This window comes from Chiloscyllium plagiosum, unplaced genomic scaffold, assembly GCF_037043375.1.
Source record: "Chiloscyllium plagiosum isolate Xiang-an unplaced genomic scaffold, Cpla_swu_hap1 HiC_scaffold_25, whole genome shotgun sequence".
In the NCBI taxonomy this organism is placed as follows: Eukaryota; Metazoa; Chordata; class Chondrichthyes; order Orectolobiformes; family Hemiscylliidae; genus Chiloscyllium; species Chiloscyllium plagiosum.
Genome location: NW_028270163.1, coordinates 1,088,386 through 1,115,145, shown reverse-complemented (window position 1 = coordinate 1,115,145; position 26,760 = coordinate 1,088,386). Strand labels below are relative to the sequence as shown.

General features: G+C 49.2%; 1 protein-coding gene across 3 annotated transcripts in view; it reads right to left on the bottom strand.

Annotated features, from left to right (window-relative positions):
- Window positions 1-26,760, bottom strand: part of pkd1b (polycystic kidney disease 1b) — a 397,721-nt gene that overhangs the window by 56,229 nt on the left and 314,732 nt on the right. For all 3 annotated transcript variants that reach the window (XM_088000368.1, XM_088000369.1, XM_088000370.1), the window contains 3 exons: window positions 11,737-11,939; window positions 8,101-8,295; window positions 4,166-4,320 (listed from right to left, as the gene is read on the bottom strand). In XM_088000368.1, the coding sequence (XP_087856494.1) occupies window positions 4,166-4,320; window positions 8,101-8,295; window positions 11,737-11,939 (553 nt within the window). The remainder of the gene's footprint in view (window positions 1-4,165; window positions 4,321-8,100; window positions 8,296-11,736; window positions 11,940-26,760) is intronic.

Sequence of the window (26,760 nt, the reverse complement as noted above, 5' to 3'; positions counted from 1 at the left end):
TTCCTGACCCTGAAGGCTTGGATCCTCAGATCCTAAAAGAAGGTGCTACAGAGATATTGGATGCATTGGATGCAATTTTCCAAAAGTCTTGGATTCTGGAGAAGTAGAGGTTTGGAAGCCGCCGACACTCTTATTCAGAAAGAGAGAAAGAGGCCAATAAATGGGTAACTATAGGTCGATTAGCCCAACAGCTATTGCTTGAAAAATGTTGGAATCAATCATTAAGGAAGTAATAATAGCACATTTGAAAAATTATAATGTAATCGAGTAGAGTCAGCATGGCTTCATGAAGGGGACATGGTGTTTGTCTAGTACATTAGTTTTTCAATGAAATCTCAACCAGAGTGCATAGAGGGAAACCCTGCAGAATTAAGGCAGCACAGTGGCTCAAGGGCAGCGTGGTGGCTCAGTGGTTAGCACTGCTGCCTCACATAGCCAGGGACCTGGGTTCAATTCCAGCCTCGGGTGACTGTATATGTAGAGTTCGCACATTCTCCCCATGTCTGTGTGGGTTTCCTCTGGGTGCTCCGGTTTCCTCCCACAATCCAAAAGATGTGCAGGTCAGGTGGATTGGCCATGCTAAATTGCCCATAGCGTTAGGTGCATTAGTCAAAGGGAGATAGGTCTGGGTGGGTTGTTCTTCGGAGGGTCAGTATGGACTTGTTGGGCTAAAGGGCCTGTTTCCACACTGTAGGGAATCTACAGTGTAATCTAATCTAAAATAAAAGATAATTGACAAGGTATGTCACAAAAGGTTAAATCATGAATAAGAGTCCAGTGTGTCAGAGGTAATATATTGGAATGGATAGACCATTGGCTAATGGTCGTTAAACAGTGAGTGGGGATAAGGTTCAAATGTTTAATGGGTTAGACTGGACAGAGTCATTGACAGTACTGAAAGACACTGGAGTAAACTGGAGAGAGAGAGACAACTCATTAAACATTTGAACCCTATCCCATCCAACAAAACAAATGCTTCTTCAACATCTGTCTATGTAGAGTTTGCAAATTCTCCCCACGTCTGCATGGGTTTCCTCTGGGTGCTCCGGTTTCCTCCCACAATCCAAAAGATGTGCCATGCTAAATTGCCCATAGCGTTAGGTGCATTAGTCAAAGGGAGATGGGCATGGGTATTGAACATATTGAACATATCCAGACTAAGCTGCATTCACTAATTTTAATCTTAAACTGTCAATTGTGTTCTCTTCTCGTCCTTCCACTGTGTTTGTAGTACAGGGTTAACTTTAGCTCTAACCCAATAATAGCTACTGGGCTACTTGTTTTTAATGAGGTTTTTGATGTTCACTTTCAAGGGTCTGGGTGACTGGGCTGATCACACAACATGATGGCACATGGTCATCAGGCCCATTGAACCAAGCAGCAAGGAAGGCCCTGTAGAGTAACCTGGTGTATGTCAAATGCAATAGCTGAAGAATTTCCAAGACACTAGAGCAATGGAAGAAAAATCACAGAGGAGAGGAAACCCTGCACAATGTGGACAAAAGGACGGGAACTGTGGAAGAATTGTGGAAGCCATTTTGTCCCACACTAATGTGTGGAAACCATTTTGCCTCATATTTAGTGCCTGCCTTGTAGAAAGCTTGTTTTCCACGTCTGCCTGAGATGGTTGCCCTTGCATCTGTGCAGATACCTGATAAACAAATTCTTCTCTTTGTATGAAGCCAGTCTTCTCTTTGCAACGCCTGCTGATCAGCTTCTAACCGACTCTGTCCAGACGCTACGTGACTGGAGCTAATGCTGGGCACCTTGCCCTATGCCTGCCCATTATTCTGTAATTAACAGTCTGCTCATTGTTAGCTAATTGTAACCTATAAAATCTCACAACTCTCTGCATTTCGTCGGAGTGACTTGGGACCATCAGATCGAGTTGGTCTCCTTGTTCCTCCCTGTGATATCACAAATAAATGTGTCAATACTCAAAGCTTGTGTGGGCGTGACTTTCTAAGTTTGACCACTGTGGGTGAGTCACCCTCTGGATAACTGACTTCTCCCCATCAGGTCCATAAAAATTCTTCCTCCAAACTCATTGTGTAAATACACCCAATGATGGAAACAGCGTTTACTGGAGCCCCCAAACTATGTGAAGGGCATTGTCTAACTATTTATTGAACTAACTGACACTGACATTTTAGCAGGTTTGTCACTCCCTCAGGCCTTGATCAGAAGCCTGGTGTATTTTTGAGCGTGTTTGGCAAAAGTGCTGCTCACTCTCATCAGAGGTAGAAGCAGAAATTGATAAATATGATGATGTCGCGAAGGCCTTTGACTCCTATGTTAAATCAAGATGTGATTTATTATAGATCAGGCAAAATTTAATTGGCAAAACCAGGAGCCAGAGGAGATCTGCCATCCTTACCTGGTCTGGCCTACATATGACTCCAAACCCACTGCAATGTGGTTGATTCTTAACTGTGCTAGGGATGGACAATAAATGCTGGCCTGGCCAGTGCCACCCACATCTCAGGAACAATATTTTAAAAATTGCCCCTCTCAACCCTTTGGTATTTCTCGCCCCTCATCTTAAAACTTTGCTCCCTCATCTTAGACTGACCTACCACGGGGAAAGGTTGTTGGCTACCTATTTTATCTATGGCTCTCATTACTTTATCGACCTCTGGAAGGTCACTCCTCAGTCTCCAACACTCCATAGAAAAATGTCCCGGCCTATCCAGCCTGTCCTTTATCACTCAAACCTTCTAGTCCACGTACTATCTAAGCAAATCTTTTCTATATGCTTTCCAATTTAATAATATCCTTTCTATAGTAGGGTGACCAGAACTGCACGCAGTACACACTTGTACATCTTGTAAGATGTCACATCTCCGGTACTCAAAGCTATCATGCTGAAAGCCTTCTTCACCACCCAGTCTACCTGTAACTCCACTTTTTAGGAGCTATGAACCTGTATCCTAGAACTATTTGTTGTACAACACTCCCCAGGGTCCTACTATTGACTGTGTAAGTCCTGTCTGGTTTGGTCTACCAAAATGCATTTATCTAAATTAAACTCCATCTACCATTCCTCAGCTCACTGGCTCAGTTGATCAAGATCTCACTGTATTCTCAGATAACCTTCTTCCCTATCCACTATACCACTAATCGTGGTGTCATCTGCAAACTTACTAAACATATCCCTTAAATTCTTATCCAAATCTTTATTAAAAAATGAAGTGCTGAATCCCTGTGGCATGCTGCTGGTCACAAGTCGACAGTTTAAAAATTAATCTTCTACCTTCAAGCCAATTTTATATCCAATTGGCTCGCTTTCTCTGGATCACATGAGATTTAACCTTACTCAACAACCCACCATATCATTGTCTACCACACTACCCTCATCTACTTTCTTGGTCACTCCTTCAAAGAACTCAAATCAAGTTTGTGAGACACGATTTCCCATGCACAAAGCCATGCTGACTATCCCTAATGAATCTTTGTCTCTCCAAATGCCTGTAGATCCTGTGTCTCAGAAACCCCTCTGACACCCACCATAGCCAGTTGGCTTACCGGTCTGGAACTCCCAGGCATTTCCCTGCAGCCTTTCTTAAATAATGGCACAATATTAGCAACCCTCCAACCTTCGGACACTGTACCCGTGGCTGTTGATGATACAAACATCTCTGCAATTTTCCTCCCGAGGCTCCCACAAAGTCCTGGGATACATTTCATCAGGTCCTAGGGACTCATGTACCTTAATGCGTTTTAAGATTTCTAGTACCTTCTCGATAAATAGATTTATCAAAAAGAAATGCAACATCAGCAAGAAGATATTTTGAGAAGAGAATCAGTCTTCAGTAAAAATGCAGCTTTATTTGTAAGAAAATCGGACTTTTGACAATTCATGCAAGTTGAACTCTAAATCCTTTTTCTCACGTATGCTTGGTTTTGGTATTGGTTAAGACCTTATAGCTTTACAAATGCAACATATACAATTGTTTTAGGTGGAGGGAGAGGAAACAGGAGACCTGTGTTTAAGAAGATGGCTTGCAGTAGAGAAAAGAAGCTGAAGATTACAGCAGAATGAGCAAGGCCCCATGAGCTGGGTGTAACTACAGTCTTCTGAGTTCACATGGACAGTGAGATTTCAGGAGTAGAATAGGACAGGGGATCAGTGGAGAAAGAGCATGATGTGCTTCAAATCACTGACCTCTGGATAGTACTAAAGTTGGATGAGTGCAGAGTTCTTCCAACAATGGACTGTCGAATGGAGGCTCGCAGAAGGTGGCCATTGGCGCTTTGGTAACAGCCTTGGTAGTTAACGATGAGCACCACCAGGAGGAAGATTGTGTGCACAACACAATTCTACAAGAGAAAGGAATTCCACTAGGAATAAATATTCCAGCAGCTTGACAGAGACACATTCTAAACCTTCTCAATAAATCCATCCATAGCCTTGCTCCTCCCTGCCTCCAGATCTTTCTCCAATCTCATCTTCTACTTCCATCTTCTGTTTTTCCAATTCTGTGTTTTCCCCTATGCTTTGGACCTCTTATCCAGATTATCCCTACAACCTGAAACCCAGTATTTCTCTTTCCCCCCAATTTGAGATTCTGTTTAAAGCCAAGCCATGTTTTTAATTACCCAGGAAATTTATTTTCCAACCTCAAATGCCTTGGAAGCAAAATGGGCAAAGAAGTGGTAGATGGAATACAATGTGGGCAAATGTGAGGTTACGCACTTTGGTATGAAGCATAATTGAATAGATTATTTTCTAAATGAGGAAAAGCTGCAGAAATCTGAAACACAAAAGGCTTTGGAATCCTAGTTTAGGATACTCTTAAGGCTAACATGCAGCTTTAGGTGGCATGAAGAAAGCAAACGCAATGTTTGCATTTGTATCAAGAGAGCTAGTGTGCTAGTGCAGAGATGGACTGGTGACTGCATCTGGAATATTGTGAGCAGTTTGTGCCCCATGTTTAAGGAAGAAGATGCAGGTGTTGGAGGGCTCCGGAGGAGGTTTACACAAATGATTGTGGGGGTGAAGGGCTTGTGGACTCTGGGTCTGCACTCGGAGTTTAGAAGTTGAAGGAGGATCTCATTGAAACTTACAGAATACTGAGAAGCCTGGATAGAGTGGATGTGGAGATGTTTCCACTAGTAGGACAGACTAGAACCCAAAGGCACAGCCTCTGAATTGAAGGGATGAGTCTTTAGAACTGAGGTAAGGAGGAATTTCTTCAGGCAGAGGGTGGTGAATCTGTGGACCTAATGCTGCAGAAGGCTGTGGAGGCCAACTCATTAAAACAGCAATAGATAGGTTCTTAATTGATAAGGGGCTCAATGGTTACAGGGTGAGAGCAGGAAAATAGAGTTGAGAAACATATCAGACACGATCAATGGGCCAAATGGCCTAATTCTACTCCAAGAACTTGTGTTTTTTAATGGGATATTTTGCTGTATTGAAGATGCTAAATAATGACCAGCCTTCAGGCAACTATTTGATGTAGTTAACAGGTGATCTCAATGAATAGCAGACCCCCTGCATGGTGCTGAGGCAGACCAAGTGGTAAATTTCCAACTTCATTTGAATAATATTAGTTGAGGCAACAGCAGGTTAATAAAGCACACTATGCCCCAGGTTTGGCGAATAGGGGTACAGAGTATTAACTAAGAAGATTATGTTGAACGTTGTTGTGGTTCTGTTCGCCGAGCTGGAAGTTTTTGTTGCAAACGTTTCATCCCCTGGCTAGGCGACATCATCAGTGCTTGGGAGCCTCCTGTGAAGCGCTTCTTTGATGTTTCCTCCGGTGTTTATAGTGGTCTGTCCCTGCCGCTTCCGGTTGTCAGTTTCAGCTGTCCGCTGTAGCGGTTGGTATATTGGGTCCAGGTTGATGTGTTTGTTGATGGAGTTTGTGGATGAATGCCATGCCTCTAGGAATTCCCTGGCTGTTCTCTGTCTGGCTTGCCCTATGATAGTAGTGTTGTCCCAGTTGAATTCATGTTGCTTGTTGTCTGCGTGTGTGGCTACTAAGGATAGCTGGTCGTGTCGTTTCGTGGCTAGTTGATGTTCATGTATGCGGATTGTTAGCTGTCTTCCTGTTTGTCCTATATAGTGTTTTGTGCAGTCCTTGCATGGTTTCAGTGGACAGCTGAAACTGACAACCGGAAGCGGCAGGAACAGACCACTATAAACACCGAAGGAAAAAGAAGCGCTTCGCAGGAGGCTCCCAAGCACTGATGATGTCGCCTAGCCAGGGGATGAAACGTTTGCAACAAAAACTTCCAGCTCGGCGAACAGAACCACAACAACGAGCACCCGAGCTACAAATCTTCGCACAAACTTTGAATTATGTTAAACCTGTATCTAACAGTAGTTTGGTCTCAGGTGGAGGTTTATGACCAGTTCTGGATACACCTTTTTGAAGTATGTGAGATCATTAAAGTGAGCGACGCAGTGGCACAATGGTTAGCACTGCTGCCTCACAGCGCAAGAGACCCAGGTTCAATTCCCGCCTCAGGAACTATCTGTGTGGAGTATGCACATTCTCTGCGTGGGTTTCCTCTGGGTGCTCTGGTTTCCTCCCACAGTCCAAAAATGTGCAGGTTAGGTGAATTGGCCAAGCTAAATTGCCTGTAGCGTTAGGTGAAGGGGTAAATGTAGGGGGGTGGGTTGCTCTTCGGAGGGTCGGTGTGGACTTGTTGGGCCGAAGGGCCTGTTTCCACACTGTAAGTAATCTAATCTAAAGAGGTTGCAGAAAAGTTTCATGATAATGATTCCACAGATGAGGAACTTTAGTTGGAAGGATATATTGGAGAAGTTGGGATTGTTCTTCTTGAAGAAGGGAAGATTGAGAGGATATTTGATAGAGACGTTCAAAACCTTGAAGGACAATGCAAATTGAAAAAAAAACCTCTTCCCACTGGTGAAAAGATTGTGAAACCCCCAGAGGGCCGAAGAAGCAATGGTGAGATGAAATGAATCTTTTCCACACAGTAAGGATTTAGGATCTGAGACATCTGAATGTACTTTGGAGGCAGCTTCAGTTGAGTTATTCAAGAGTGGACTTTGTTTTTATCTGAAAATGAAGAAACAGCAAGGCGAGAGAGTAGAAAGTAGAGTGGCATGAGGTGAATTGCTCCCCAGAGAGTCAGTACAGATACAATGGGTCAAATGGCCTCGCTTTGCTCTGTATCAACTCTGTGACTTTGTATCATCTGACCACATTGCACAAGGAATGGGGAATGGGTATACGGCTTCTTCAGCCTGTTCCACCATTCAATTGCTTAAAGAATAATCTACCTGTCAACTACATTTAAACATTTTTGGCAATGGCTTAGTGGTATTACCACTGGACTGTTAATCCAGAGAACCAGGTAAATTTCTGGGGACCCGGGTTCAAATCCCGCCATGGCAGATTGTGGAATTATAATTTAATAGAAAAAAAATCTGGAATTAAGAATCTACTGACTGTCGATTGTTGGGAAAACCCATCTGGTTCACTAATGTACTTCAGGGAAGGAAATCTGCCATCCTCACCTGATTTGGCCTACATGTGACTCCACACCCACAACAATGTGCTTGACACTTACCTGCCCTCTGGGCAATTAGGGATGGGTAGTAAATGCTGCCCTAGCCAGCGAAGTTCTCATCCCGTGGATGAACAAAGAAAAAAAAGGTTCCTTACTCTCTACCTTTACTGACCAATAATCTACCCCTGCAAACTTGACAATTCCAATGATGCTCAGTACTGAAAGCCTTTGGGTCAACAGTTCCAGGTTTCCACTCCCTTTTGTTTGAAGAAGACCTTCAGATACATATTCTCTTGATCTTGGCACGACCTACCAATCAATGAATAAGATCAGAAGGTATAGGAGCAGGAGTTTCCCAACTTGGCCTTCACACTCGATTGCCTGTTCAATAAAATTATTGGCTTCACATTTCACCCTTTTCCCATATCCCCTGATTCCATGTCCTAAAGTCTTATCAGATTCAACCTTGAATATACACTTTGTATCAATTGTGTTTAACATGTTTTTAAATTTAAACACCTCAGTCAGATCACATTCTATTCTGTATTAGTAAATACATTCTGTACAAAGTTCCCAAATGGTAGCTGTGTAAATATTCTGTAAATGTTGTACCTTCATCAATGTGTGCAGTGCTCTCACTTTCCGTGCCTCCTCTTTAGCCTGCAAGAGGCTGTAACCGTATGGCGCTCGGACTTTGCCAATTCGTTCTGATGTCTTCTTAACCAAAGGTTCCTCAACTAAGTTATCGTCCTCATCAGCATCTACTGGTTTGGTAAATAGTGCGAGGATCACGGCCTCACACAAAACCTACATGGGAACCCAAGAGAGGAAAAGCAGATTAAATCCCTTCTTTTTGCAAACTTCAAGAGTTAAACAGTAACATTCACTAACTAATGCCAACCCTAAGAAGTGTCCCACTGCTCATACGTGTTCCCCTTCTTCCAACAGAACACTTTTAAGGTTAGCACCTTTTAGGCAGAAAACACAACCTCTCTACATGAACCCAAACATGTATTGTGCAGCACAGTACAGCGTTTTTCTTTTCCTTTGTGGGATATATCACACGGCAGGTTCTGCACTTGTTGTTCACCCCTAATTACACTTGAATGAGTCAGTCACATTACTTTGGGACTGGAGTCATGTGCAGGCCAGACTAGGTAACAGAGAAGATGTTCTTCCACACAGAAGAGTAGTGAAACAGATGAGTTTTTAGAAGAAAAAATAGTTTCATCCTTACCATCACTGTGACTAATTTTCAATTTTCAGATTTAATTAATTGTATTTAAATTCTACCAGGTGGGCTTTGAACCTTTGTCTCTAGAGCAACAGCCTGGGAGTCAGGTCCACTGGTGTTCAGCATCAACCACCATCTCCCTCTGAAAGTTAGCTCACCATGATCTCCCTGAACGGGCTGAGTATTTAGGAATTCATGAATTGTTATTTGCAGCAATTCTCTAGTAGTGAATCCTGACAAGCAATCACTGCCTCTCGCTACATTTGTTTTATAAATCTCACAACTTGGAAGTGTTGTTGTGCAGTGTGTAAATGACTGAGATTTAGTCTAATTGCTGGGTGTTCCTGAATCCCTTATCTTTTCATCACAATTTACGGAAGATTGCGTAGCACTGAAATAATTTCCTCACAATCTACCACAGTCTCATGATTTTCTTCAAACAGTTGGGATGTATGTTAGTCACACTGTATTGTCTCTGCGGGAGCCTCTCTACTTAAGGATCTCTGTCCCATGCTTTCTCTGTGTGAGGATCTCTGAATAAGGCCAAATCAATACCCACTGGTGCCTGAACGAAACAGCCAAAGCCAGGGGTGGGGAACCTGCAGCCTTCTAGGCCATTGTCTGTGGCCTTTTCTTCAAAAGAAAATTTCAGATGAACATTTTCCCCAGTTAGCAAAGGTCACTAAGGAACAGGAGGATTCTTGTGAATCGTTTGAAGACTATGCAGCTGTTATAGACTTATTAATTGGAGAATACAATGAAAGGTTCTCTGACTTTGAGAATCATGACATCACACTCAAATTAGCATTTCAACCTGACCTGGTTGATGTCTCCAAGGCTCCTAAAGAACTACAGATGGAATTAATTGAGCTCTCAGAAGAAGACATTTTAAAGTCCTTATTTGATGCTAAGAAAGATCCGATTGAAATATGGAAAAATGCAATAGAATACCCATGCCTTCGGCAACATACACGAAAAATGCTTTCTTGCTTTTCAACCACTTATTGCTGCGAATCTACATTCTCCTACTTAACCAAAATCAAGACGCCCTTAAGGTCACAAATGACAGATACCCATCTAGAGGATCAGCTAAAACTGCAGAGCTCCATGCTGCAACCAAATATTTCCATCTTTCCATATCTGTTTACATATTTGTACCTCTATCTCATGCTCACTGTTGGGAGGCCTGGAGCACAGCCCCAACATCGTTACCACACCTTTCCTATTTCTGAGCTCTCCCCGTATTGCCTCACTGCTCGAGTCGTACATAGTACCCTCCTTCAGCACAGCTGGGATATCCTCTCTGACTGGTAATGCAACTCTTTCACCCCTTTTACCTCCCTCTCTATCCCGCCTGAAGCATCTATATCCTGGAATATTTAGTTGTCAATCATGCCCGTCCCTCAACCAATGTGAGGGTATTCATTTTGGAAGAAAAACAAGGCAGCAGGTTACTACCCGAGTGGCTATTAGTTGGGAAAGGGGAGTATGCAGTGCGACCTGGGTGCCCTTGTGCACCAGTCACTGAAGGTAAGCAGGCAGTAAAGAAGGCAAATGGTATGTTGGCCTACATTGTGAGACATTTCAAATACAGGAGCAGGGATGTGTTGTTGCAGTTATACAGGATTGGTGAGGCCACACCTAGAATATTGTTTACAGTTTTGGTCTCCTTTTCTGATGAAGGGTGCTCTTGCTCTCGAGGGAGCGTAGCAAAGGTTTGCCAGGCTGATTCCAGGGATGGTGGGACTGACATATGAGGAGAGATTGACTGACTGGGTTAGGATTATTTTCGCTGGAGTTCAGATGAATGAGGGGAGAATCTCTTGGAGACTTGTAAAATTCTAACAGGACTAGACAGAGTAGATCCTGGGAGGATGTTTCTGGTGGTGGGTGTGTTCAGAACCAGGGGTTACAGTCTGAGGATTCGAGTAGACCACTTAGGACGAATATGAGGAGACATTTCTTCACCCAAAGAGTGGTGAGCCCTTACCACAGGAAGTAGTTGATGTCAAACCTTTGAATGTATTCAAGAGGCGACTAGATGCAGTACTTGGTGAAAAAGGGCTCAAAGAATGAATTTATGCAGTTTTTTGAGCAAAGTGCAATGTAACTCTGCAAGTACAAATTCACCACACAAAATATATGTGTGCATGTGGATCTTTGTCTGTGTGTGTGTGTCTGTCTGGGGTGGGGGTTGTGAGTGCGAGAAAGTGTGTGTGTGTGTGTGTGTGTAGTGAGTGCAGAGTGTCTTAAGTCTGTGAGGGGGTGCATGTGTGAGTGTGGGAGTGTATGTGTCTATAAGGGTGTGTGTGGGTGTCTGTGTGCACGTCTGCACTCACTACACACACACACACTTTCTCACACTCACAACCCCCAACCCAGACAGACACACACACACAGACAAAGGCCCACATGCACACATATATTTTGTGGGGTGAATTTGTACTTGCAGAGTTACATTGTACTTTGCTCAAAAACTGCATACATTCATGTAGAACTCTGAGCTCAGAAACTGCATGAATTTATGTAAAACTCTGCTATCTCACTTTTTAGATTAGAATCAATCTAAACATCAGGTCATAGACAGAGAACACAGGGGGCTAACACCTTCAACATATTGTCTAGCTATCACCATTGTTAACAGTTAACCCGAGAATGCAACTTTAAAAAAAAGGGTTTTGTGATTTACACATGAAAGAAGTGAAACTATCACTGTATTCTAACAGATGAAAGGCTTAACAGACAATCAATTCTTCAATGTATAATTTCAGTTACATCATACTGTAAATTTCTGCTATAAATTCTGTGTTACGATCGAGCCCTCCACAATCACCTGATGAAGGAGCATCGCTCCGAAAGCTAGTATGCTTCCAATTAAACCTGTTGGACTATAACCTGGTGTTGTGTGATTTTTAACTTTGTACACCCCAGTCCAACACCGGCATCTCCAAATCATAATATTAATTTGGGTAACTTGCTCTCCTGTTCTCATTCGTAGACCAAGATGAGCTCACCTTTATAGGTTCCAGAACAAAGAACGAGGTCAGGAAGGAGAAGAATGCAGAAATCAGCCACATTAGCACGACATGGTTGGGAAATAACATGCCATAGGACACCGTCACACTGACACACACAGCGATCAGCAGGAAGCAGAGGATATATGTTACATAGAGGGTTGAGTGAGGAAACATCCATTTCCTTGGGCTCTTTAAGATGCCTGTAATAAATATAATGTTAGAAAGGGCAGAGACATCAAGCCCATCATTACAATCAATCCATGCATTGATACAAATACATGTAGTGACAATGATCCGAGTCCTTTAGAATGGGCCTTCAGAATCAGCAGGGAACTTATTAAAGTACCTACTCTCTATGTTTGCCAGGCATTAAAACATATGGGGCAGCAAACACTCACGCAGTGAGAGGCAACAGAAAATCCAGATTGGCAGCGGAGTAGCAGGGATGCATGCAGGCTCTTGAGCTCAGGGAACATCTGCTTCTGTCTGCTTGCTTTCATTTTGTTTTTGTTTCTGCTGTTTTATTTTCTCTCATTCATTGTGAGCGGCACGGTGGCACAGTGGTTAGCACTGCTGCCTCACAGCGCCAGAGACCTGGGTTCAATTCCCGACTCGGGCGACTGACTGTGTGGAGTTTGCACATTCTCCCCGTGTCTGCGTGGGTTTCCTCCGGGTGCTCCGGTTAACTCCCACACTCCAAAAATGTGCAGGTTAGGTGAATTGGCCATGCTAAATTGCCCGTAGTGTTAGGTGTAGGGGAATGGGTCTGGGTGGGTGCACTTCGGCGGGTCGGTGTGGACTTGTTGGGCCGAAGGGCCTGTTTCCACACTGTAAGTAATCTAATCTAATCTAATCTAATCTAATCTAATCTAATTTTTTAAAAGACTTTTGCAGCACAATGGCATTGGCATGGCAGCGAGAGTGGGCCAGGCGTGGAATGGCAGCAGGGTCCTGCCATTCAGAAATGGCACGCGATCGCTTTCCTCCTGGGTGATTGGAGGCAGCGGTGGCAAAGCTCCCCCAGCAATCGGAGGCAGCAGATTCTTCAAGATGGTAGAGGGTGGCCAGAGTAGGATGCTTGGCATGGTGGCAGTGGCAGTCTGGCCTGGAAATGGAGCTAGAAACTCCTGGTTGCCCTCAGTCCAGAGCAGGGATTCCTGGCATCATAAAGGTGGAATCGGAGCCAAAGACCCCTGCTTGTGGTCATGGTGGGCCAGGAGCAGGGACTCCTGATTGTGAGGTGAGTATGGGTTCAGTGTGGGACCCAGCATAGACAGCGGCATCAGTAAGGTGTGCCCAGTATAAGAGATGGTGCCTAAAGAGTGGTGACTCCTACATTAGTGGGTCCAGCACAAGCCTTGGGAGGGGTGGCAGCCCAATTATTGCTGGTGAGCCAGCTCAGGACTCATGGTGGAGGTGGCGGAACAAAGATAGACCCTCTTTCAGTTATATCTTTTTATTTCTTAAACTATTCGAAATGGCGCAGGATTGTGGTGACATTTGAAGCATTTCACTGTAGTTTTCAATGTAAAATGCAAGTGACAATAAAACGTTCAAATTCAAAATTCAGTACAGGCACGTAGAGAAGAAACCAGATCTCTCACAGCCACTGATGCCCCATCCAAAGGTGACCACATCCTGGAAGAGTTTGGATTAGGGGTGTGATCTATTCAGTGGCACTGCTTAGTGTAGCTTCATGTGGCAAATGACAAGTTGGACTGTAGGATCTGTTTCCAAGCTGTATAACTCCATGACTCTATCACTGGGGACTGAAGTATCTATCACTGCAGTTAGCAAGATGTTAAACTCTGTTAAAACTGCCCCACTGAAGGTTTAACTGATATCACACCAGTGTAAACCTGCAACAAATAACTCAGTAAAAAGGTCACAGGCCTCTCACTGTTTAGAAGGGCCCACATTCGACTGCAGTCCAGGCTGAGTTGACAAATGGTATCACTTTGAGAATGACCACTGACCTCATTGGGCTGGAAAGAAACAATGTTCAGCCCTAAACAAAAACAGAAATAGCTGGAGAAACTCAGCATGCCTGGCAGAATCCAGAGAGAGAAAAACAGTTAATGTTTTTGGTCCAGTTACCCTTCTTCAAAATTGAATCAGTTTTTGAAGACGGGTCACTGGGCCTGAAATATTAACTCTGCTTTCTCTCCACAAATGCTGCCAGATATGAGTATCACTAGCTCTTTCTGTTTTTGTTTGTGATTTCTAGCAGCATCCACAGTTCTGGTTTTTATTTTAATATTCAGCCATGGTTCATGGCTTTGCCTCAATAACCAGTGCATTCATTTGTCCACATGTCATTAAGCCTGGTTGTGATGCCTTCCAAGAGTGATGATTCAAACAGTCTAGTTTCATTTGTGAAGAACTGAGGCACTGGGCAGTGGTTTAAGTACTTCCCAGAAATAATTAGTGTCCTGGGAGAAAGGAGAGCAGAATATTTGTGTATGGAGGTATTTACAATTTCTCCAAGACTGTTATGCTGAAGGGTGCCAACGCTATCCTCTGCTCACTGACCAGCTTACCTGACAGTGGGATAAAGCTGAAGAAAGCTCCCATTGTGATGACACTAAACATGGAGCTGAGGTTAACTTATTAGCAAAGATAGAAGGAATTCTTAGCTAATGAGAGTGGGAATGAATGAATCTTTTTTAGATTGACAAGCTGTGAGGAGTGGAGTGCCACAGGAATCAGTGCTGGGTCCTGAACTACATTTCATCGATATCAATGCCTTGGATACAGGGACTGAGTGCATATTAACTAAATTTGTCAAGGGCACTAAGCTAGGGAGGAAAGTAAAGTTGTCATCAAGAAGTAGAATATCTGTAAGGGGAGACAGACAGTTTGAGGGAGTGGCAAATATCTGGCAGATAGTGAATGTAAACTTGACTACTTTGGCAGGGATTGGAAAAACAAGTGTGCGGTTTAAATGGAGAGAGATTGCAGAACACCAAGGTATAGAGGGATTTGGGAATCCCAACTTATAAATACAGAGTTAACCAGCTGGGGTCAGGGTTCATCGGGTTGTGTGGCTAGAGGGAGTGGTGATTGTTGGAGTGTTCTTGGGGGTGGGGGAGTGGTGATTGTCAGAGAGTTGTCAAGTAAATGGTTATGATTCTTGGGGGTGGTGGTAATTGTAAATGGTGAGGGCGGATGTTGTGGGGGTGGTGCCGGTGATTGGGGGTGGGGGGGGAGTGATTGTCAGGTGTTGTTGGAGGAGATGGTGGTGATTGTTTGGGGGGGATGGTGGTGATTGTTTGGGGGGATGGTGGTGATTGTCGGGTGGGGATGGTGGTGATTGTCGGGTGGAGATGGTGGTGATTGTTTGGGGGGGATGGTGGTGATTGTCGGGTGGGCGCTGGTGATTGTTTGGGGGGGATGGTGGTGATTGTCGGGTTGGGCGCTGGTGATTGTTTGGGGGGGATGGTGGTGATTGTTTGGGGGGGTGGTGGTGATTGTTTGGGGGAGATGGTGGTGATTGTTTGGGGGGATGGTGGTGATTGTTTGGGGGGATGGTGGTGATAGTCGGGTGGGGATGGTGGTGATTGTCAGGTGGGGATGGTGGTGATTATTTGGGGGGGATGGTGGTGATTGTCGGGTGGAGATGGTGGTGATTGTTTGGGGGGGGATGGTGGTGATTGTCGGGTGGGCGCTGGTGATTGTTTGGGGGGGATGGTGGTGATTGTCGGGTGGGGCGCTGGTGATTGTTTGGGGGGGATGGTGGTGATTGTCGGGTGGGGATGGTGGTGATTGTTTGGGGGGGATGGTGGTGATTGTCGGGTGGGTATGGTGGTGATTGTTTGGGGGAGATGGTGGTGATTGTTTGGGGGGGATGGTGGTGATTGTCGGGTGGGAATGGTGGGGATTGTTTGGGGGGGATGGTGGTGATTGTCGGGTGGGGCGCTGGTGATTGTTTGGGGGGGATGGTGGTGATTGTCAGCTGGGGCGCTGGTGATTGGGGGAGATGGTGGTGATTGTCGGGTGGGGATGGTGGTGATTGTCGGGTGGGGATGGTGATGATTGTCGGGTGGGGATGGTGGTGATTGTTTGGGGGGGGATGGTGGTGATTGTTTGGGGGGGATGGTGGTGATTGTTTGGGGGGGGATAGTGGTGATTGTTTGGGGGGATGGTGATGATTGTCGGGTGGGGATGGTGGTGACTGTTTGGGGGGGATGGTGGTGATTGTCGGGTGGGGATGATGGTGATTGTCAGGTGGGGATGGTGGTGATTGTCGGGTGGGGCGCTGGTGATTGTTTGGTGGGGATGGTGGTGATTGTCGGGTTTGTTGGGGGAGATAGTGGTGATTTTTTGGGGGGGATGGTGGTGATAGTCGGGTGGGGATGGTGGTGATTGTCGGGTGGGGATGGTGGTGATTGTCGGGTGGGGATGGTGGTGATTGTTTGGGGGGGATGTGGTGATTGTCGGGTGGGGATGGTGGTGATTGTCGGGTGGGCATGTTGGTGATTGTTTGGGGGGGTTGGTGGTGATTGTCGGGTGGGGATGGTGGTGATTGTTTGGGGAGGATGGTGGTGATTGTTTAGGGGGGATGGTGGTGATTGTCGGGTGGGGATGGTGGTGATTGTCAGGTGTGGATGGTGGTGATTGTTTGGGGAGGATGTTGGTGATAGTTTGGGGGGGAAGGTGGTGATTGTCGGGTGGGGATGGTGGTGATTCTCGGGTAGGGATGGTGGTGATTGTCGGGTGGGGATGGTGGTGATTGTCGGGTGGGGATGGTGGTGATTGTTTGGGGAGGATGGTGGTGATTGTCGAGTGGAGATGGTGGTGAGTGTTTGGGGGAGATGGTGGTGATTGTTTGGGGGGGGTGATGGTGATTGTTTGGGGGAGATGGTGGTGATTGTTTGGGGGGATGGTGATGATTGTTTGGGGGGGATGGTGGTGATTGTTTGGGGGGATGGTGATGATTGTCGGGTGGGGATGGTGGTGATTGTCAGGTGGGGATGGTGGTGATTATTTGGGGGGGGATGGTGGTGATTGTCAGGTGGAGATGGTGGTGATTGTTTGGGGGGGTGGTGGTGATTGTCGGGTGGGCGCTGGTGATTGTTTGGGGGGGTTGGTGGTGATTGTTGGGTGGGGCGCTGGTGATTGTTTGGGGGGGATGGTGGTGATTGTCGGGTGGGGCGCTGGTGATTGTTTGGGAAGGATGGTGGTGATTGTTTGGGGGGGATGGTGGTGATTGTTTGGGGGGAATGGTGGTGATTGTCGGGTGGGGATGGTGGTGATTGTTTGGGGGAGATGGTGGTGATTGTCGGGTGGGGCGCTGGTGATTGTTTGGGGAGGATGGCGGTGATTGTTTGGGGGGGATGGTGGTGATTGTTTGGGGGGGATGGTGGTGATTGTCGGGTGGGGATGGTGGTGATTGTTTGGGGGAGATGGTGGTGATTGTTTGCGGGGGATGGTGGTGATTGTTGGGTGGGAATGATGGTGATTGGGGGAGATGGTGGTGATTGTCGGGTGGGGATGGTGGTGATTGTCGGGTGGGGATGGTGATGATTGTCGGGTGGGGATGGTGGTGATTGTTTGGGGGGGATGGTGGTGATTGTCGGGTGGGGATAGTGGTGATTGTCGGGTGGGGTGCTGGTGATTGTTTGGGGAGGATGGCGGTGATTGTTTGGGGGGGATGGTGGTGATTGTTTGGGGGAGATGGTGGTGATTGTCGGGTGGGGCACTGGTGATTGTTTGGGGAGGATGGTGGTGATTGTTCAGGGAGGATGGTGGTGATTGTTTGGGGGAGATGGTGGTGATTGTTTGGGGGAGATGGTGGTGATTGTTTGGGGGGGATGGTGGTGATTGTCGGGTGGGGATGGTGGTGATTGTTTGGGGGAGATGGTGGTGATTGTTTGCGGGGGATTGTGGTGATTGTTTGGGGGGGATGGTGATGATTGTTTGGGGGGGATGGTGGTGATTGTCGGGTGGGGATAGTGGTGATTGTCGGGTGTTGTTGGGGGAGATGGTGGTGATTGTTTGGGGGTGGATGGTGATGATTGTCGGGTGGGGATGGTGGTGATTGTTTGTGGGCGATGATGGTGATTGTCAGGTGGGGATGGTGGTGATTGTCGGGTTGGGCGCTGGTTATTGTTTGGTGGGGATGGTGGTGATTGTCGGGTTTGTTGGGGGAGATGGTGGTGTTTTGTTGGGGGGGATGGTGGTGATAGTCGGGTGGGGATGGTGGTGAATGTCGGGTGGGGATGGTGGTGATTGTCGGGTGGGGATGGTGGGGATTGTTTGGGGGGGATGTGGTGATTGTCGGGTGGGGATGGTGGTGATTGTCGGGTGGGGATGGTGGTGATTGTTTGGGGGGGATGGTGGTGATTGTCGGGTGGGGATGGTGGTGATTGTCGGGTGGGGATGGTGGTGATTGTTTGGTGTTGTTGGGGGGATGGTGGTGATTGTCGGGTGGGGATGGTGGTGATTGTTTGGTGGGGATGGTGGTGATTGTTTGGGGGGGATGGTGGTGATTGTTTAGGGGGGATGGTGGACATTGTTTAGGGGAGATGGTGGTGACTGTTTGGGGGGGATGGTGGTGATTATCGGGTGGGGATGGTGGGGATTGTTTGGGGGGGATGGTGGTGATTGTTTAGGGGAGATGGTGGTGATTATTGGGGGGATGGTGGTGATTGTCGGGTGGGGATGGTGGTGATTGTTTGGGGGGGATGGTGGTGATTGTTTGGGGGGGATGGTGATGATTGTTTGGGGGGGATGGTGGTGATTGTCGGGTGGGGATAGTGGTGATTGTCGGGTGGAGATGGTGGTGATTGTTTGGGGGAGATGGTGGTGATTGTTTGGGGGGATGGTGGTGATTGTTTGGGGGGGATGGTGGTGATTGTCGGGTGTTGGTGGGGGAGATGGTGGTGATTGTTTGGGGGGGATGGTGGTGATTGTTTGGGGGGGATGGTGAGGATTGTCGGGTGGGGATGGTGGTGATTGTTTATGGGGGATGATGGTGATTGTCAGGTGGGGATGGTGGTGATTGTCGGGTTTGTTGGGGGAGATGGTGGTGATTTTTTGGGGGGGATGGTGATGATAGTCGGGTGGGGATGGTGGTGATTGTCGGGTGGGGATGGTGGTGATTGTCGGGTGGGGATGGTGGTGATTGTTTGGGGGGGATGTGGTGATTGTCGGGTGGGGATGGTGGTGATTGTCGGGTGGGCATGTTGGTGATTGTTTGGGGGGTTGGTGGTGATTGTTTGGGGGGGATGGTGGTGATAGTTTGGGGGGGATGGTGGTGATTGTCGGGTGGGGATGGTGGTGATTGTTTGGGGGGGATGGTGGTGATTGTCAGATGGGGATGGTGGGGATTCTCGGGTAGGGATGGTGGTGATTGTCGGGTGGGGATGGTGGTGATTGTCGGGTGGGGATGGTGGTGATTGTCGGGTGGGGATGGTGGTGATTGTTTGGTGGGGATGGTGGTGATTGTTTGGGGGGGATGGTGGTGATTGTTTAGGGGGGATGGTGGACATTGTTTAGGGGAGATGTAGGTGACTGTTTGGGGGGGATGGTGGTGATTATCGGGTGGGGATGGTGGGGATTGTTTGGGGGGGATGGTGGTGATTGTCGGGTGGAGATGGTGGTGAGTGTTTGGGGGAGATGGGGGTGATTGTTTGGGGGCATGGTGGTGATTGTTTGGGGGGATGGTGGTGATTGTCGGGTGGGGATGGTGGTGATTGTTTGGGGGGGATGGTGGTGATTGTTTGGGGGGGGATGGTGGTGATTGTTTGGGGGGGATGGTGGTGATTGTTTAGGGGAGATGGTGGTGACTGTTTGGGGGGGATGGTGGTGGTTATCGGGTGGGGATGGTGGGGATTGTTTGGGGGGGATGGTGGTGATTGTTTAGGGGAGAAGGTGGTGATTATTGGGGGGATGGTGGTGATTGTCGGGTGGGGATGGTGGTGATTGTTTGGGGGGGATGGTGGTGATTGTTGGGAGGGGATGGTGGTGATTGTCGGGTGGAGATGGTGGTGATTGTTTGGGGGAGATGGTGGTGATTGTTTGGGGAGATGGTGGTGATTGTTTGGGGGGGATTGTGATGATTGTTTGGTGGGGATGGTGGTGATTGTCGGGTGGGGATGGTGGTGATTGTCGGGTGGGGATGGTGGTGATTGTTTGGGGGGGATGTGGTGATTGTCGGGTGGGGATGGTGGTGATTGTCGGGTGGGCATGTTGGTGATTGTTTGGGGGGTTGGTGGTGATTGTTTGGGGGGGATGGTGGTGATAGTTTGGGGGGGATGGTGGTGATTGTCGGGTGGGGATGGTGGTGATTGTTTGGGGGGGATGGTGGTGATTGTCAGATGGGGATGGTGGGGATTCTCGGGTAGGGATGGTGGTGATTGTCGGGTGGGGATGGTGGTGATTGTCGGGTGGGGATGGTGGTGATTGTTTGGTGGGGATGGTGGTGATTGTTTGGGGGGGATGGTGGTGATTGTTTAGGGGGGATGGTGGACATTGTTTAGGGGAGATGTAGGTGACTGTTTGGGGGGGATGGTGGTGATTATCGGGTGGGGATGGTGGGGATTGTTTGGGGGGGATGGTGGTGATTGTCGGGTGGAGATGGTGGTGAGTGTTTGGGGGAGATGGGGGTGATTGTTTGGGGGGATGGTGGTGATTGTCGGGTGGGGATGGTGGTGATTGTTTGGGGGGGATGGTGGTGATTGTTTGGGGGGGGATGGTGGTGATTGTTTGGGGGGGATGGTGGTGATTGTTTAGTGGAGATGGTGGTGACTGTTTGGGGGGGATGGTGGTGGTTATCGGGTGGGGATGGTGGGGATTGTTTGGGGGGGATGGTGGTGATTGTTTAGGGGAGAAGGTGGTGATTATTGGGGGGATGGTGGTGATTGTCGGGTGGGGATGGTGGTGATTGTTTGGGGGGGATGGTGGTGATTGTTGGGAGGGGATGGTGGTGATTGTCGGGTGGAGATGGTGGTGATTGTCGGGTGGGGATGGTGGTGATTGTTTGGTGGGGATGGTGGTGATTGTTTGGGGGGGATGGTGGTGATTGTTTAGGGGGGATGGTGGACATTGTTTAGGGGAGATGTAGGTGACTGTTTGGGGGGGATGGTGGTGATTATCGGGTGGGGATGGTGGGGATTGTTTGGGGGGGATGGTGGTGATTGTCGGGTGGAGATGGTGGTGAGTGTTTGGGGGAGATGGGGGTGATTGTTTGGGGGGATGGTGGTGATTGTCGGGTGGGGATGGTGGTGATTGTTTGGGGGGGATGGTGGTGATTGTTTGGGGGGGGATGGTGGTGATTGTTTGGGGGGGATGGTGGTGATTGTTTAGGGGAGATGGTGGTGACTGTTTGGGGGGGATGGTGGTGGTTATCGGGTGGGGATGGTGGGGATTGTTTGGGGGGGATGGTGGTGATTGTTTAGGGGAGAAGGTGGTGATTATTGGGGGGATGGTGGTGATTGTCGGGTGGGGATGGTGGTGATTGTTTGGGGGGGATGGTGGTGATTGTTGGGAGGGGATGGTGGTGATTGTCGGGTGGAGATGGTGGTGATTGTTTGGGGGAGATGGTGGTGATTGTTTGGGGAGATGGTGGTGATTGTTTGGGGGGGATTGTGATGATTGTTTGGTGGGGATGGTGGTGATTGTCGGGTGGGAATGGTGGTGACTGTTTGGTGGGGATGGTGGTGATTGTCTGGTGGGGATGGTGGTGACTGTTTGATGGGGATGGTGGTGATTGTCGGGTGGGGATGGTTTCATTGTTTGGGGGGGATAGTGGTGATTGTTTGGGTGGGATGGTGGTGACTGTTTGGGGGGGATGGTGGTGATTGTCAGGTGGAGATGGTGGTGAGTGTTTGGAGGGGATGGTGGTGACTGTTTGGGAGGGATGGTGGTGATTGTCGGGGGGGATGGTGGTGATGGTCGGGTGGGGATGGTGGTGATTGTTTGGGGAGATGGTGGTGATTGTTTGGTGGGGATGGTGGTGATTGTCGGGTGGGGATGGTGGTAATTGTCGGGTGGGGTATAGTGGTGATTGTCGGGTGTTGTTGGGGGAGATGGTGGTGATTGTTTGGGGGAGATGGTGGTGATTGTTTGGGAGGGATGGTGGCGATTGTTTGGGGGGGTTGGTGGTGATTGTTTGGGGGGGATGGTGGTGATTGTCGGGTGTTGTTGGGGGAGATGGTGGTGATTGTTTGGGGGGATGGTGGTGATTGTTTGGGGGGGATGGTGATGATTGTCGGGTGGGGATGGTGGTGACTGTTTGGGGGGGAATGGTGGTGATTGTTTGGGGGGGATGGTGGTGATAGTCGGGTGGGGATGGTGGTGATTGTCGGGTGGGGATGGTGGTGATTGTCGGGTTGGGATGGTGGTGATTGTCGGGTGCGGATGGTGGTGATTGTTGGGTGGGGATGGTGGTGATTGTTTGGGGGGGATGGTGGTGTTTGTTTGGGGGGGATGGTGGTGATTGTTTGGGGGGGATGGTGGTGATTGTTTGGGGGGGATGGTGGTGATTGTTTGGGGGGGATGGTGGTGATTGTTTGGGGGGATGGTGATGATTGTTTCGGGGGGATGGTGGTGATTGTCGTGTGGGGTATAGTGGTGATTGTCGGGTGTTGTTGGGGGAGATGGTGGTGATTGTTTGGGGGAGATGGTGGTGAATGTTTGGGCGGGATGGTGGTGATTGTTTGGGGGGGATGGTGGTGATTGTCGGGTGTTGTTGGGGGAGATGGTGGTGATTGTTTGGGGGGGATGGTGGTGATTGTTTGGGGGGGATGGTGATGATTGTTTGGGGAGGATGGCGGTGATTGTTTGGGGGGGATGGTGGTGATTGTTTGGGGGGGATGGTGGTGATTGTCGGGTGGGGATGGTGGTGATTGTTTGGGGGAGATGGTGGTGATTGTTTGCGGGGGATGGTGGTGATTGTTGGGTGGGAATGATGGTGATTGGGGGAGATGGTGGTGATTGTCGGGTGGGGATGGTGGTGATTGTCGGGTGGGGATGGTGATGATTGTCGGGTGGGGATGGTGGTGATTGTTTGGGGGGGATGGTGGTGATTGTTTGGGGGGGATGGTGATGATTGTTTGGGGGGATGGTGGTGATTGTCGGGTGGGGATAGTGGTGATTGTCGGGTGGGGTGCTGGTGATTGTTTGGGGAGGATGGCGGTGATTGTTTGGGGGGGATGGTGGTGATTGTTTGGGGGGGATGGTGGTGATTGTCGGGTGGGGCGCTGGTGATTGTTTGGGGAGGATGGTGGTGATTGTTTAGGGAGGATGGTGGTGATTGTTTGGGGGAGATGGTGGTGATTGTTTGGGGGAGATGGTGGTGATTGTTTGGGGGGGATGGTGGTGATTGTCGGGTGGGGCGCTGGTGATTGTTTGGGGAGGATGGTGGTGATTGTTTAGGGAGGATGGTGGTGATTGTTTGGGGGAGATGGTGGTGATTGTTTGGGGGAGATGGTGGTGATTGTTTGGGGGAGATGGTGGTGATTGTTTGGGGGAGATGGTGGTGATTGTTTGCGGGGGATTGTGGTGATTGTTTGGGGGGGATGGTGATGATTGTTTGGGGGGGATGGTGGTGATTGTCGGGTGGGGATAGTGGTGATTGTCGGGTGTTGTTGGGGGAGATGGTGGTGATTGTTTGGGGGTGGATGGTGATGATTGTCGGGTGGGGATGGTGGTGATTGTTTGTGGGGGATGATGGTGATTGTCAGGTGGGGATGGTGGTGATTGTCGGGTTGGGCGCTGGTGATTGTTTGGTGGGGATGGTGGTGATTGTCGGGTTTGTTGGGGGAGATGGTGGTGTTTTGTTGGGGGGGATGGTGGTGATAGTCGGGTGGGGATGGTGGTGAATGTCGGGTGGGGATGGTGGTGATTGTCGGGTGGGGATGGTGGTGATTGTTTGGGGGGGATGTGGTGATTGTCGGGTGGGGATGGTGGTGATTGTCGGGTGGGGATGGTGGTGATTGTTTGGGGGGGATGGTGGTGATTGTCGGGTGGGGATGGTGGTGATTGTCGGGTGGGGATGGTGGTGATTGTTTGGTGTTGTTGGGGGGATGGTAGTGATTGTCGGGTGGGGATGGTGGTGATTGTTTGGTGGGGATGGTGGTGATTGTTTGGGGGGGGATGGTGGTGATTGTTGAGGGGGGATGGTGGACATTGTTTAGGGGAGATGGTGGTGACTGTTTGGGGGGGGATGGTGGTGATTATCGGGTGGGGATGGTGGGGATTGTTTGGGGGGGATGGTGGTGATTGTTTAGGGGAGATGGTGGTGATTATTGGGGGGATGGTGGTGATTGTCGGGTGGGGATGGTGGTGATTGTTTGGGGGGGATGGTGGTGATTGTTTGGGGGGGATGGTGATGATTGTTTGGGGGGGATGGTGGTGATTGTCGGGTGGGGATAGTGGTGATTGTCGGGTGGAGATGGTGGTGATTGTTTGGGGGAGATGGTGGTGATTGTTTGGGGGGATGGTGGTGATTGTTTGGGGGGGATGGTGGTGATTGTCGGGTGTTGGTGGGGGAGATGGTGGTGATTGTTTGGGGGGGATGGTGGTGATTGTTTGGGGGGGGATGGTGAGGATTGTCGGGTGGGGATGGTGGTGATTGTTTATGGGGGATGATGGTGATTGTCAGGTGGGGATGGTGGTGATTGTCGGGTTTGTTGGGGGAGATGGTGGTGATTTTTTGGGGGGGATGGTGGTGATAGTCGGGTGGGGATGGTGGTGATTGTCGGGTGGGGATGGTGGTGATTGTCGGGTGGGGATGGTGGTGATTGTTTGGGGGGGATGTGGTGATTGTCGGGTGGGGATGGTGGTGATTGTCGGGTGGGCATGTTGGTGATTGTTTGGGGGGTTGGTGGTGATTGTTTGGGGGGGATGGTGGTGATAGTTTGGGGGGGAATGGTGGTGATTGTCGGGTGGGGATGGTGGTGATTGTTTGGGGGGGATGTGGTGATTGTCGGGTGGGGATGGTGGTGATTGTCGGGTGGGCATGTTGGTGATTGTTTGGGGGGTTGGTGGTGATTGTTTGGGGGGGATGGTGGTGATAGTTTGGGGGGGATGGTGGTGATTGTCGGGTGGGGATGGTGGTGATTGTTTGGGGGGGATGGTGGTGATTGTTTGGGGGGGGATGGTGAGGATTGTCGGGTGGGGATGGTGGTGATTGTTTATGGGGGATGATGGTGATTGTCAGGTGGGGATGGTGGTGATTGTCGGGTTTGTTGGGGGAGATGGTGGTGATTTTTTGGGGGGGATGGTGGTGATAGTCGGGTGGGGATGGTGGTGATTGTCGGGTGGGGATGGTGGTGATTGTCGGGTGGGGATGGTGGTGATTGTTTGGGGTGGATGTGGTGATTGTCGGGTGGGGATGGTGGTGATTGTCGGGTGGGCATGTTGGTGATTGTTTGGGGGGTTGGTGGTGATTGTTTGGGGGGGATGGTGGTGATAGTTTGGGGGGGATGGTGGTGATTGTCGGGTGGGGATGGTGGTGATTGTTTGGGGGGGATGGTGGTGATTGTTTGGGGGGGATGGTGGTGATTGTTTGGGGGGGATGGTGGTGATTGTTTGGGGGGATGGTGATGATTGTTTCGGGGGGATGGTGGTGATTGTCGTGTGGGGTATAGTGGTGATTGTCGGGTGTTGTTGGGGGAGATGGTGGTGATTGTTTGGGGGAGATGGTGGTGAATGTTTGGGCGGGATGGTGGTGATTGTTTGGGGGGGATGGTGGTGATTGTCGGGTGTTGTTGGGGGAGATGGTGGTGATTGTTTGGGGGGGATGGTGGTGATTGTTTGGGGGGGATGGTGATGATTGTTTGGGGAGGATGGCGGTGATTGTTTGGGGGGGATGGTGGTGATTGTTTGGGGGGGATGGTGGTGATTGTCGGGTGGGGATGGTGGTGATTGTTTGGGGGAGATGGTGGTGATTGTTTGCGGGGGATGGTGGTGATTGTTGGGTGGGAATGATGGTGATTGGGGGAGATGGTGGTGATTGTCGGGTGGGGATGGTGGTGATTGTCGGGTGGGGATGGTGATGATTGTCGGGTGGGGATGGTGGTGATTGTTTGGGGGGGATGGTGGTGATTGTTTGGGGGGGATGGTGGTGATTGTTTGGGGGGGATGGTGGTGATTGTCGGGTGGGGCGCTGGTGATTGTTTGGGGAGGATGGTGGTGATTGTTTAGGGAGGATGGTGGTGATTGTTTGGGGGAGATGGTGGTGATTGTTTGGGGGAGATGGTGGTGATTGTTTGGGGGGGATGGTGGTGATTGTCGGGTGAGGATGGTGGTGATTGTTTGGGGGAGATGGTGGTGATTGTTTGCGGGGGATTGTGGTGATTGTTTGGGGGGGATGGTGATGATTGTTTGGGGGGGATGGTGGTGATTGTCGGGTGGGGATAGTGGTGATTGTCGGGTGTTGTTGGGGGAGATGGTGGTGATTGTTTGGGGGTGGATGGTGATGATTGTCGGGTGGGGATGATGGTGATTGGGGGAGATGGTGGTGATTGTCGGGTGGGGATGGTGGTGATTGTCGGGTGGGGATGGTGATGATTGTCGGGTGGGGATGGTGATGATTGTTTGGGGGGATGGTGGTGATTGTCGGGTGGGGATAGTGGTGATTGTCGGGTGGGGTGCTGGTGATTGTTTGGGGAGGATGGCGGTGATTGTTTGGGGGGGATGGTGGTGATTGTTTGGGGGGGATGGTGGTGATTGTCGGGTGGGGCGCTGGTGATTGTTTGGGGAGGATGGTGGTGATTGTTTAGGGAGGATGGTGGTGATTGTTTGGGGGAGATGGTGGTGATTGTTTGGGGGAGATGGTGGTGATTGTTTGGGGGGGATGGTGGTGATTGTCGGGTGAGGATGGTGGTGATTGTTTGGGGGAGATGGTGGTGATTGTTTGCGGGGGATTGTGGTGATTGTTTGGGGGGGATGGTGATGATTGTTTGGGGGGGATGGTGGTGATTGTCGGGTGGGGATAGTGGTGATTGTCGGGTGTTGTTGGGGGAGATGGTGGTGATTGTTTGGGGGTGGATGGTGATGATTGTCGGGTGGGGA